Source organism: Colias eurytheme, chromosome 12, assembly GCF_061535395.1.
Source record: "Colias eurytheme isolate Ceu_HAF_F1 chromosome 12, ilColEury1 Martin Lab GWU primary, whole genome shotgun sequence".
Lineage (NCBI taxonomy): Eukaryota > Metazoa > Arthropoda > Insecta > Lepidoptera > Pieridae > Colias > Colias eurytheme.
The window spans coordinates 10,773,519-10,787,672 of record NC_142991.1 but is presented as its reverse complement, the minus strand read 5'-3'; the positions used below and the strand labels follow the sequence as shown (position 1 = coordinate 10,787,672).

The 14,154-nt window shown below is 32.2% G+C and overlaps 1 protein-coding gene and 1 long non-coding RNA gene across 2 annotated transcripts; one reads left to right on the top strand and one right to left on the bottom strand.

Moving 5' to 3' along the window:
- The first annotated feature begins 242 nt into the window (after positions 1 to 242).
- Bub3 (mitotic checkpoint protein Bub3) lies at positions 243 to 4,086 on the top strand. Its single transcript, XM_090108025.1, has 5 exons — positions 243 to 595; positions 668 to 892; positions 1,137 to 1,407; positions 2,272 to 2,404; positions 3,208 to 4,086. Exons 1-5 carry the CDS (start codon positions 383 to 385, stop codon positions 3,362 to 3,364), a joined length of 999 nt encoding a protein of 332 aa, XP_089964151.1. The 5' UTR covers positions 243 to 382; the 3' UTR covers positions 3,365 to 4,086.
- Positions 4,087 to 5,985: 1,899 nt separating this feature from the next.
- Positions 5,986 to 6,954, bottom strand: LOC149904243 (uncharacterized). Its single transcript, XR_016457350.1, has 2 exons — positions 6,609 to 6,954; positions 5,986 to 6,176 (listed from the first exon to the last, which is right to left on the bottom strand). It is a non-coding gene; the product is annotated as an uncharacterized LOC149904243 (long non-coding RNA).
- Between the last annotated feature and the right edge of the window lie 7,200 nt (positions 6,955 to 14,154).

Here is a 14,154-nt window from a genome sequence, read left to right as displayed (position 1 = left end):
GCTTACATGCATTGTCTATGGTACGCATAAGCTGATACTTTATGGTCATAAGAAAGTTAAATCATATAAATTGTTATTTATATGCATTTGATTCGATAGTTTATTATTTATGTGAAAAATAAATTATGAGCCAAGCAACAATAAGTATTTCTTATTTAAAAGGAATATATTTTATTTTATGGCGCTCTGTGATGGCGCTCTAACAACTGGCAACTCAAGCTTTACCGTCAAATGTCAGAAAATGTTATTTTCAGACTTCAGGTCGCACATATCTTTACAGTATTAATTGAATTCGTTATTGAATTTTGAACTACAATCAACGAAAGCAAGATTTTTATTTTCTTCAGTTGGTTTCTTAATAGTTAACAAAATTGCTTCCACAATGACAGTCACGCGGGTTGCAGAATCCCGCACAGAGTTTAAGTTAAAAAGCCTCCCCGAGGACGCTATATCAAGTGTTAAGTTTGCGCCAAAATCGAACCAGTATCTTTTAGTGTCCTCTTGGGATTGTTCAGTGCGACTTTATGATGTGTCCGCTAATATTGAAAGGCATAAATACACCCATGAGTTGCCGGTACTCGACGTTTGTTTCAGGGTAAGATAACCGTGTTATTTTGTAACCTATTCTTTACGTAAATATGTTAATATTTATGTGTTACTGTTGCAGGATGCGGTCCACTCATATAGCGGTGGTTTGGACCAGACGCTTAAAATGTATGACTTGAATGCGAGTACTGAAACTATATTAGGAGACCACAAGGGTGCGATACGATGCGTGGAATTTGCGAGTGAGGTGAATGCAGTGCTGACTGGCAGTTGGGATGGGACCGTCAAAATGTGGGACAGCAGAGTGCCAAACTGTGTGGGGACATACAATCAAGGGAATGAGAGGGTTAGTTTTCTTAAAAATAAATTATTTGTTCTATTTATTAGTATTTTAAACACTTGAATTGTCTTGCAGCAAGTCATTATGAGTTATACATATGCCTTGTTTCCATTACATAAAATAATATATATTAAAAAATAGCTCTGTATATAATTAATAAAATTAGAATTCAAATTTTACTCCATATATCATTTAATTCTATAATAATGGATAGATATCGACTCCATCCCACTTTTTTAATTAATTACAGGTTTACACAATGAGCATAGTCGGCGAGAAGTTTGTAGTCGGCACATCAGGCCGCAAGATATTTGTCTGGGATGTACGTAACATGGGTCATGTGAACCAGAGGCGAGAATCATCTCTCAAATACCAGACTCGGTGTATACGAGTGTTTCCGAATAAGCAGGGTTATGTGCTTAGCTCTATTGAGGGCAGAGTCGCTGTTGAATATTTGGACAGCAACCCTGAAGTACAGAAGAAAAAGTATGCCTTCAAATGCCATAGGATAAAAGATGGAGGTGTGTTAATGTTCATACATTTATATACTGCTATTAAAAATAAGGAATTATACTCAATACGGGAAGTGAATGAACATACACTGAGATATAATCAAGACTGATTTTATTTTGTAAATACCCACATAGTAAATATGATACTACACACTAAATACACTAATAGACACTATAGATAACGTAAATACACAACATAAACATTAAAGTTATTGATTTTTATACTACAAATATGAACATACTGACACAGTAGGTTATAGAAGGAGAGAATTTAATCAGCTGCCTGAAGTTATTTATAAAAATATTAGATTTCTGTCCGCATTAAAAAAAAAGTGAATAGTTCCCGTTCCTGTGGAATTTCTGGGATAAAAAGTATGTCTTGTTCTCGGTCTTCAGCTACATACCAAATTTCACTACTACTATATAATAGTACATACCAAATTTCACTGTAATCCGTTCAGTAGTATTTGCGTGAAAGAGTAACAAACATCCATCTATCCATCCTCACAAACTTTTGCAGTTATAATATTATTAGTAGGATAAAAAAAATAATATATTATGTACTTACAGTAATATAACACACTGTTCATAGATTATATTTGTCAAGTAGAAAAAACACTACAACATTTTGTAACTTTCTTTATTTTATAGAAAAAACTAGCTTACTGCCCGTGGCTTCGCCCGCTTTGACTTAAACCTAATAAATTATATACTAAAACCTTCCTCTTAAATCACTATCTATTAAAAAAAACCGCATCAAAATATGTTGCGTAGTTTAAAAGATTTAAACATACAAAGGGACATAGGGACAGAGAAAGTGACTTTGTTTTATACTATGTAGTGATGTTATAATTTAAATTGTTATACTTACAGGTGTGGAAAAAATATATCCCGTCAATGCAATCAGTTTCCATTCTGTGTACAACACATTTGCGACGGGCGGCTCCGATGGCTATGTCAACATTTGGGATGGATTCAACAAGAAGAGGCTCTGCCAGTTCCATAGGTAATATTTTATAGTACTTTATTCTAACTAAAAATGATAAAAAAATTTGTATGGTTTAAAGTGAATTATTTTGCACATTATTGACATTTAACTATTTTTTTAATAATATTCCATAGAAAGGGTATAAAAGTTGCTCTGACAATCGTCTTTCCCTACAGACGAAAAAGTTTCAGATAATGTTTCACTTTAAACAGAACTTGTATAGTTTTGGTGGAAAACAAAATTTTTACATAGACACTAGCTGTGCCCTGCGGTTTTACCCGCATTGTTCCGCTCCTGTTGGTCTTAGCGTGATTATATATAGCCTTCCTCTATAAATGGGCTATCTAACACTGAAAGAATTTTTAGCAGCAGTTCCTGAGATTAGTGTGTTCAAACAAACAAACAAGCTCTTCAGCTTTATAATATTAGTATAGATTACAATACAATTAGGCACATTTAAGAAATATTAATATCTACTTAAATATTATTTTTATAAAAATCATGCTTCGCACCAGCTGTAAAGTTGTCGCACCAGGTGGCAACTGCAACGTCGCTGAATGCAAATGCCGCTAAAAAATCTAAATTTATACTGACCACCTCCTTAGTGCAGTGGTTGACCGCAGTAGCACCGAGAGGTCCTGGGTTGGATTCCCGGTGGAGACGAATAAAAAAAAAATGTCCTGGTCTCGTAGGACACAGAAAGCTGATCTACTTGTCCCTAAAGAAAATCGATCAGTGAAACAGATGTATAATGCATTTGCCCCTTACCCCACTAGGGGACATGGGTCTTCTTTTAACTTATACTCTATAATAATATCCAGGTACAATACAGCGGTATCATCGCTAAGTTTTTCGCACGACGGTTCAGCATTAGCCATCGCTTGCTCCCAACTTGACGAGACTCAGATCGAGGACCCAAAACCGGAAGACATAATATACATCAGATATGTGACGGACCAAGAGACGAAGCCTAAATGAATGGCCCGCCCGTAGATGGCTTAGTTGTGATATTGTTGTGTTTTGTTGCTATGCAGAATGGTGGATTGATTTTTCATTATAAGTATAAATTCTGGATTTTTTACTATTTTCTGTGGGTGTTGTTTGTAAAATTTGCTCTTGCAAACCTTTGATTGACAATAATTGCGAACAAAACAAAAAAGTGAAATACATTTTCAATTTTTATACATTAATAATTACATGTACGATCTTGGAAATATTAATATTAATTTTTGTTCTAACAACAAACTTATTTATAATAGAAGTGTACAATGCAATTTCTATAGATTTTTAAAGTATGCTTGTGCAGCTAACAATCACAACAAATTTTTTGACGTGACAACGTCTTATAATTCGATAGAGCCGGCTGCACGCACGAAAAAACATGAGTCATGCGGCGTTACCTCGCTCTGAGGCGTTCCATGTAGGCTTGAAGTGCAAGCGAGAGCGCGGAACGAGCGACAAAGAAGCACAATCGGCCTTAAGATGTTGTCACGTTCAACTACCGTCAGTAAACCGACTTTACAGACAACCATTTTTTCACATCCGCTCAATGACGAGAAAGATCTGTTTAAAAAGCGCTTTTTTAATTGAACAATATCACTAACTAAGTATATCTACTGGGATGCTGAGAAATGTTTAGATTTAATGTAATGATAAGAACTGTACTGATAAGTTTGGAAATAAATCTAATTTTAAACGTGGTTTATATTTTTTAATCCTATTTTATCACCTGATATCGTGTTTCTGTCTCTAATGATATTATCAATTTATCAATAGATATCGTAGGCGCTTTAAAAGTTTGAGAAATATAAATATATAATGTTTATTTAATATTAGCTGTGCTGCGAGGTTTACCCCGCGTACAAATTCACGTATTTCTTTATCTTCCCTTTTAGTCTGATATATAAAATACATTACTTTATTTACGTAAGTATATTTTTTGTTACTGTACCAATTCTATCACCGAATTCGCTCTGCAAAGTATACTTTTATCCGTGGAAATTCTCGTATAGAATAGAGCCCAAAAACATATTTTAATAGATCTGTAGCTATTATGTTGGAAATAGTGAAGTGTATTAGAATCAGACTGAACAGAATCTTACTGAAGATAAATTTTATTAAATTTTAACATATTTAATTTTCTTGACGCAAACTAAACACGCATACGGCTACAGTCGTTTGGAAATGTTGCCAATGTAAATCTATAGGCGTAGTGAAATATAAAATTCTGTTCTTATCTCAAATAAAAATATAGTTTGGTAATTGAAAAAAAAAAATATATATATATACTAGCGGTCCACCCCGGCTTCGCCCGTGGTACATATGAAAAATAGATGTTGGCCGATTCTCAGACTTACCCGATATGCACAGAAAATTTCATGAGAATCGGTCCACCCGTTTCGGAGGAGTATGCAGACTGTGATGCAGACTAACATTGTGACACGAGAATTTTATATATAAGATATATAGAAGTAGCCAAGTAGGCATCTACTTAAATCTACTTAAAACGATTACCTAAGCACACAGTGTTTGAGTTTGAAACGTTGGGATAATAATATAATGAATAAAACGTTAATATGTTTCAAATCCGTCAAAAATCCGTTAAAAAATTTAATTTCTAAACGTCATTACTAGTATAATAATTGTAGTTATAATAATATTATCTGTAGTCATAGTTCATACCTCAGAGGAATAAACCTATAGAGTACTTGTATCGAGCGTATACAATTTACATATATTTGTTTCTTTCTATCTAAAGAAAACGTCGTAAGAAAGAATGAGATAGCTATAGACTACAAGCTACGTTTCAACATAGTCATGGCACCATTTTTACTATAGGTACGTATTTAGATAGATAGAAGGTGATAGTGATGGGATGTGCTTCAATCGATAAAATCGTGAATGCATTTTGCATTTACGGTTTCGTGAAATAATAAATAATAAAAAAAAACAAAATTAATCATAAATTTCAGTTGAATACATTATTTGTTTAATCCTACGAATATAATAAATGCGAAATTATGCGAGAATAGATAACTTTCTCTTTCACTGCTGAACCGATTACAATGAAATTTTGTACATACACACATAGAATAGGTTTTATACCGGAAATCCCACGTGAACGGGAACTGTGCGGGATTTTCTTTAAAAACGCGGGCGGAAAGCTAGTATATTTTAAAATAAATTTTAAAACTTGAAATATAACTACATAATTTAAAATAAAGATCAATAAAGTTAAAGGAGTGAGGAGAAAGGCACAGTCAGCATGAATTTTAACAAGTTCATAAAAGGACAGTTTTAAAGAAAACATTTTCCTTACATCCTACTAATAAAGCGAAAGTTTGTGAGGATGGATGTTTGTTACTCTTTCACGCGAATACTACTAAACCGATTACAATGAAATTTGGAAAAATTACTTTTGATCCCGTAAATCCCACAGGAATGGGAACTATGCGGGTTTTTCTTTGAAAACGCAATTAAGTATGTATTTCAATAGTAGTTTCTCATCTATGAGAACTGTCATTTAATCAACCGTTTAATTTTCACATAGTTACACATTTAAAGTAAATGTGTAAAAAAATTTCCAAATAAAAATTCACTCACACACAAATGTATTTATTATCTAAAGGAACAAAAAAAAACGTAAGCGTAAGATTGCACAATTCTTCTAGAGTATCCATCTTGATAACACGCAGGCTCGAAATGCAGTGAACACAATCTAGCAAATTTCGACGGCGTCCAATCTACACGTCTCATGTTTTATACCCATTTCTTATTTAGCTCTGGAAATCTAAAACAAAATGAATTTATTAATAATCTAAAAGAGAAACAACAAACTAAACAGATAAGTAAAATAAAACAACCACGTGGTATTTTTTATTTTCCTGCTGTAGAAAATATACATCAATTATTTGCTACAACAACTACATATAAATCTGATATAAGAAACAAAATAAATAAATCAACGTTAATATGAAATAGATTTTTTGTCATAAATCGATAATATACGCTAGATGTGTTACAACACTACGGTGGTAAACAAAATGCCAAACTTGATAATATTGTGACATTTTTTAAAAATTATTTAATTCTTTTGTATTCCACAACCCCATAAAGTGGGTAAATGTTACAGTTACAACATAAACTTATAAAAAAGCGCTTGATATAACCTTCAAATAGGGTTAGAACATAAATATTTATCAATTTGCTGAAAATCACTTACCGATGGAAAGATATTTTTTCATTGTTTTCATCCAAAACTCCCATTCGACTAGTAATAGCCGGTAGCTAAACATACAATAGTCATTTTAGCACACTGACAAATAAAAAGAAACACTATACACTTTATATTTTCTAAATATTTCGTTAAAAACACTTGACGCACTGAGCCCACCAGCTGGTTGGAAAACAAACTGACTGCCGGCGCGCTACGTTTGAAGACAGTGCAGATACTCTATCGCTATCTCAATCTGACTTATGCTGTTATTGACTAAGAGTAAGTAGATTAGAAAATATGTATTTTGTTCTGTCTCAATATAAGAACTCTATAGGTTTATTCCTCTGAGGTTCATACAGTATATTTTAACATCGAGTAAAGAATTGTTTCTGTATATAAACACTTAAAAACTAAAAAAAATTGAATCGATACCTGAAAAAATTTAAACTCCTTTCAATTGAAGTACTTATTTTGAAATAAGATATATAAAACTAACAAATTATTGCTTTTACCCCTTCAACTTTTTCAATGAAACATCTATCCTAATTCATCGAACGGCCGTGGGCGTCACAATCGACGCAAATCAACCGTAAACACGAATAAAAGAAAGAGATAATCTCGAAACATTTCTCATACAACCTTATTTGTCGAGATGATTCAAGTGTTCCATTCCCGTCAAATTAAAAATACTGACTCGGAATTTCTAAGCGTTTTACCACACCGTATATGACCACATTAAAATGTTCAAATTAGCACATTTCGCGAGCACACACCGAGCCGGGTTTTGCAATTAACGCAAAAGCTATTTCGCGATTTTCTTCGCACTTTATTACTAGAGGGTAAAGCATATTTTCGTGTAATTATTGTGCAAATGTATTTGCAGGAAGAAAGTGTTGGGTCGGTCCAAATTGCCGATCAAACAATACATATTTGCGACCACCTTCTTAGAAATGTTAGCTGCGTTGTAATGGCGATATGTTTGCAAATGTATTCCTTGCATATAATTGCATTCTCACATAAGGAAGTAATTTTAACTAATACAATGAAACCTTCTTGGTTGGTAAGCTCATATTGTTTTAAAACTTAATAACCATTGTTAACCCATTGACCACCGTAAGGCCCGATCGGGGCGCGACACAATAGATTTTCTATTGTGTCTGTGATTCCGAGGACTGATGGATTAAACTGCTAATACCTGCTAATACCTAGTCATTTCCTTTCATTGCAAGTCATCCATACTAATATTATAAATGCGAAAGTAACTCTGTCTGTCTGTTACTCAATCACGCCGTAACTACTGAACCAATTGGCATGAAATTTGGTATAGAGATATTTTGATACCCGAGAAAGGACATAGGATAGGTTTTATCCCGGAAATCCTACGGGAACGGGTTTTTCTTTGAAAACGCGGGCGAAGCCGCGGGCGGAAAGCTAGTTTCTGATAATTTATAATATGTATATTGAGTAGAAAAGCTCAATAATTTAATTTTCCACAGTAGGTACCTACCAAGGATAGTAAGTAGAATCTAGGTAAAAATTTTGAATTTTTACCATTTTTTTTAATTTTTACAGAAACTGATTTTTACGAAAAAACAAATAGTAGGTAGTAGTGTCGTGAATTTAAACATTTTACCTATATTTTAAATTTAAATTTGTAGAATTGGTTTTAATTATATCTACTTTTTATTTAAACTACTTACAAATAAATTACCTATTATGCTGTAGGTAATCTACGCTAATATTATCTCCCATTGACTTAGTGATATTTTTAATGAAACTGCATAACTAAATCAGAAAATACACATAATATTATATCTGTTAAAAGTACCTATAGGTATTCTGTTAGTCACATATTACTTATTTATTATAACGCGTAAATTACAGCGACACATTTAAATAAATAATTAATGTACTTGTTATTGTCACACAAATCAAACCAGGATAAGTAGAAATATAATGCTATTCAATACGACATAAACCGAGCTCATTTAAACCAATGGCGTTAAGTAGCTTGTTCTTGTAAATAAATAGTCAATTACTCTAGTTATCTATTTAAATTGCAACACTGAGCGAGTATGGCGGCAAAACGGCCGCTTGCGGCTACTGCCCACGTCTTTATTGACCACATAAATAAAAATCAACACTTTGTATCTCTGTTTTTAATAGTGGCAATACTTTTAGTGATACGGAGAGGCGTTTGGACGGCTACTGAAATTGCATAGTGGCATTAAAGCCGTATTTGGAATGTTATTTGATAACGGGTAATGTAAGTTGGCAATTTTTTTTATAGAAGGTTTATGAACGGATGTGTTATCTCAATGGTGCAAACAGTTAGCTAAATTTAATTTTAAATATAGAATAAATAACTAATAGTTACTTATTGTTATCGATTTAGCAATACATGAGCAATACTTTTTAGTAAGTACTTAGGTAGGTATATGTTTTCAGGATAAGACTTTCATTTCGTTTCTAACGTCATTAGTAAAATTAATTTTAATCATTTCTTACCTAGATACTTAGGTATCATTTTTGACACACTCACTAATACAAAGCCTTATTAGATAACAAAACGCACGACAATAAATAACAGAAATCTATATTAATCCATCAGTCCTCGGAATCACAGACACAATAGAAAATCTATTGTGTCGCGCCCCGATCGGGGCTTACGGTGGTCAATGGGTTAAACCACACACGCCAGAAAAATATAACATAATTTTCTTCATATACCTATAGTCTAGACTGCCCTAACCAGTAAGCGAGTCATGGGAATTACTCCAGAAACCTCTCGAGATCTCTGAAACAGATGTATTGTGCCGAATCAGCCTCTTCACGCTTTCTCATACTGAGCAGAGTGTTTTCAAAATGACTAATGGTCACTTCAACCTTCAACGCTGTTTGAGGGTTGCCAGGAGTTATTTTTGTAGGTTATTTTATATGCTCTAGTGACTAGTTAGTGATATGGACAGCCCTGTGTAGGAATTGTTTTTCTTGAGCAAAAGGTTATATTTTAATTTAATATGGTTGATAATACAGAGAACAATAGGTACTTAATTTTTTAATACATTTCCTGTTTAATGGCACATCCCGCAAAATAGTTACTACGCCAAGGCTTTTTAACTTCATACTTCATAGTGGAAAGTATCGGAAAATGTACACTAGTCAACTAGTACCTGAAGGTCGAAGGTTTATCGCAGCAATGAATAAGTAAAGAGAAAATTAATATTATAATAATTTAAATGAATAGGTACACTATTTTTATTTATTTATTTATTTATGACACTTTATTGTACATATAACAGGAATTTAAAATAAGAGAATACATAAAATTGGAAAGTGTACAATAGGCGGCCTTATTGCTTAAAAGCAATCTCTTCCAGGCAACCATAAAAATAAAGGACATGTAAGACATTGGTAAAAAGCGAGGGCGCATCAAAAAGATTTAAAAAAAAGAATAGATAACACAAATAATTCATTACTAATTAAAGAATAGACATAGATAATTCAGTATATATGTATTAATCAAGTTATATTTATATTATACATACAAATTAAATAAAAATAATAAGTTAAATACAAATTAATAAATATATTTAAATATATATATTTATATATACATATATATGCATATAAATACATATTATACATAGTATATATAAAATATAAATACATATTTATAAGATAAAAAGGAAACTAAATACTGGAGAAAAAGTGCTCTTTTACAAGTTACACTATTGTCATGTATACAGTATGATTTATTTCCTTTTACATATTGTAATTATCTACTTAATTAAATAAATTCATACAATAATAAACAATAATTCGAATAATATTTAATGAATAAATCTTTCTAAAAAAAACAAGAGTTACCTATTCTGTAACTGATAATAGTCCAACGAATTATTTAATAAATTATGTATTCAATAGAACATTAATATTAATTATGTTTAGTCTTAACATAATAATATGTATATGTATATACTTAACATTATTTTGCAAATAATTATATTCATTAATTTAACTTTAAGCAATAGATATCTTCTTCTAGAGGAGGACAACTTAATCCATGATTTAGTTACGAGTCTAAATGTTAAGTAATAAGTATGTATTTAATATGTATATATGTATTTTGTTATTATTTAAATTTAACCTTAATTTAAGTGGAACTGTTTATTTTTATAATTAAAAGTATTGTGTGCTAAATAATGCTCTAAGTAGTCTACACTAATATTATAAAGAGGAAAACTTTGTTTGTTTGTTTGTTTGTTTGTTTGTTTGATTGTAATGAATAGGCTCATAAACTACTGGACCGATTTTAAAAATTCTTTCACCATTCGAAAGCTACATTATCCACGAGTAACAGAGGCTAGGTTTTATCCCGGAAATCCCACGGGAACGGGAACTATGCGGGTTTTTCTTTGAAAACGCGGGCGAAGCCGCAGGCGGAAAGCTAGTAAATAATAAAGAAACTGTAAAAGTCAAAAGAATTGCAAATGATCCGTTAGAAGAACGTAACAAAACTATCATTGAACTTTGGCACAATATTATAACTAAGTGACTTCAAAAGTGGCTCTACATAATGAAGATAAACTTATTTTCCAGCACATAATTAAACATCAATCCCAAAACCTCAAAAAACAAAAGAAACGATAAATAAGTCCATTTGCCATCCATGTCACACTTGCGGATCGAATAAATCGTCCACTGGGTGGCTCACTACGTGAAATAATACGCGTTGTTATTATTATTATCCCGTTGAAGAAGAACAATATACCACTTTCTCACATGCTATGACAAATTGCGGGTGAATTAATACCGAGTCGAGTTTGTACGGATAAATCAAAACGCACTATTCGCGCAGCGGGCTATATATTCTCGTAATTTACAACGATATTTGCACGGTTTTATCCGCCTTATATACACGTGATAAGATTCAATTTAGTGCATGATTGACGCAAAATAGTTCGCGAATCCTGCTAAGATATCCATGCTGGGTATATAAACTTTATTTTTAAGGCTTTAGGGTTGTTTTTCGTATATCGATATGTCAGAATTTTGTTCAATAGTGTTAAATATACGCGGCGGAGAGAGGATGTTATTGCTCAGTGTCTACAAGTACCAGTAGGGATGGGCAATTTACTTCGCCAGCTTAACGTGTCCCTTATTTTACATAATCCTTAGTTTGTAATTTATACCATCTGTTGTGGAATAGGATTTTCTGTCTCGTGATTAATAGATACAGTATTGGCGCAACACTTGCTAATCAAACACTGACAAATGTAGCTCCGGTGAGGTTAAGTATCTTGATATGTGGTCTCGTGTTTTATTGATATTTTCTTATTCCTTTGCTGTTTGTTAATTATTGTGATATCTTAACAGGTTTTAAATGATCTTATGATGCATCTCACTTTATTTGTATTTAGTAGGTGCATTCACATAACCGAGTCATGAAATTGTTAAATAATATTTTGTTTGTTCGTAAGCAAAATCAAGATGTATATTTTAAACAAAGAGTAAATATTATTATTTATTATGTATATGTATTGAAACATATTAATTTTTAAACCAATATTCTAAGACTTTACAGGAAGCGGCGGATACCTAAATTAAAAGTTAACACACATACAAGCTCCATTATAATTTTAAATTAATTTAAAAATTATTAAATAAATACATACTTTAAAAAATTCAACATGTTTTATCGATAGCTCGGCACATCACTACGCAGGGTGGTCACACGGTGTGATGTGTTCTAAAGACTACAAGTAAGTATAACCAGTGTTTCAGACAAGTGTGTTTAATCGATAATTCATATTTTATTGGTAAAAGCTCTGCTTGTACGTGCGAAAGGGAAACTGGTCTAGAATAGCAATGGTGCATTTATATGATAATTATTTGTTTATTAATGTGGATATTAAACCTAGGTTTGAAATAAACAATTTAAACCTAAGTTTATGTTTTATGGATCTAAATCTTATTTATTGTGTTTTTAAATGAAAATGAAAATACGTTTTTCTAAGTCTATTTTTCTATTTTGTGGGGAATAACAATGGAAACAGAGGAGGGGTACAAATATTATTTCTCGATCCACCAGTGTACAGACTGATCGTCTGCGATACTATGAAATGCATCGAAATTCTTTTTTTTCAGTAGATATCATTTTAAAATAAGAGTTAATTAAGGTTACTAAAATTACAAGAAATTGTTCGCAAATGCATGACATGCGCACTTTGCACTGATGCATAGTTGTAGGTAGGTATATATGAATTGATCTTTTAACTTAACCTCGATTATCGATATGAAACACAACACTACGATTCACAGAGTGTTCTATAACCATAACAAATGCCTTGTAAAGTCAAACGCAGAGCATCGGGTTAATAGTTTTGCTAATTTGACAAATCGGCCGCAGCGAAGTGAAATACATTTCACTTGTAATATAAGCTCGCCTCGGGGAAATTGCGTCGTTTTTTATGATATTTAATATGAACGAATAAAGACTGTTTTATTAAGTGCTAGCCTGATTGCTTCTATATTGGCGTTACTTTGTATGTTGTGTTGAAAAATGCGTTCATATTCATCTTTTAAATTCTATTAAGAGGTCTTTTATTTTAGTGGGGTACGATGATTCTGATGGTAGATGAGACAATTGTGACGTTTAAAGATTTAAAGCTTAAAATAGAGTTCTATACGTAGTACTATTATATATTCTGTGGTTCTACGCTGTGAACAATGCCATACGTAGGTATTATCTAAAATTCTGAAGATATTTTGCTGTATAGATAGACGTATAATTTCATCGATATAGCAACAACGTCACTAGCTTGTTAGCTACTCGGCTAACCTTTATCTACTATGTACTAGTACTAGCTGACTATGCAGAAATATCCGGAGGGTAGGAAAAATTACATTTTTACAGTCAAAACATTACCCGTCATTGTATTTTTAATAGATATTTTTTCTTGCAATAATATGTATCCTGTAGGAAATTCGTTGGTGCCAATAAATAATTTGTTATTGCAATTGATCTCGCATTCAAAATAACTGAAGTTATTTCACTTCACACATAGATTTTTGAATTATATCGCAGAGTCATAACCGAAGGCCACCTGGACGATTTTTCCACGCTGTCTCATTACTATGCGCGCTAAGAACAACCTATCAACATCAAGTTAAGAACATTGTAAATTGTGGGCATTTATTGTGAATGCGCCTTGGGTGGCTTTAAATGTAGTTATAAAAATGAAAAGTATATATGGAGATTTCAGTTTTCCTTATTTAATTTGAGAAGTTTTGTATGTAGATGTGGGGTAAACAGGGAACGATTGGTAACTGCAAATAATGGCATATCTATCAATGGATGCCACTTAATATGTAAGTACTAGATTTGCTAGAAAAGATAATCTCTCTGAATATTCGAACGGAAGGAAAATACGAAAATGTCGTTAGAAGAGAAGTCTCTATTAACGCAATTTTTATCGAAGCGTGTCTATACAATAAAATACTTATTGTATATATACCGTATTTTTGCGTGAATATAAAAGACGCACAG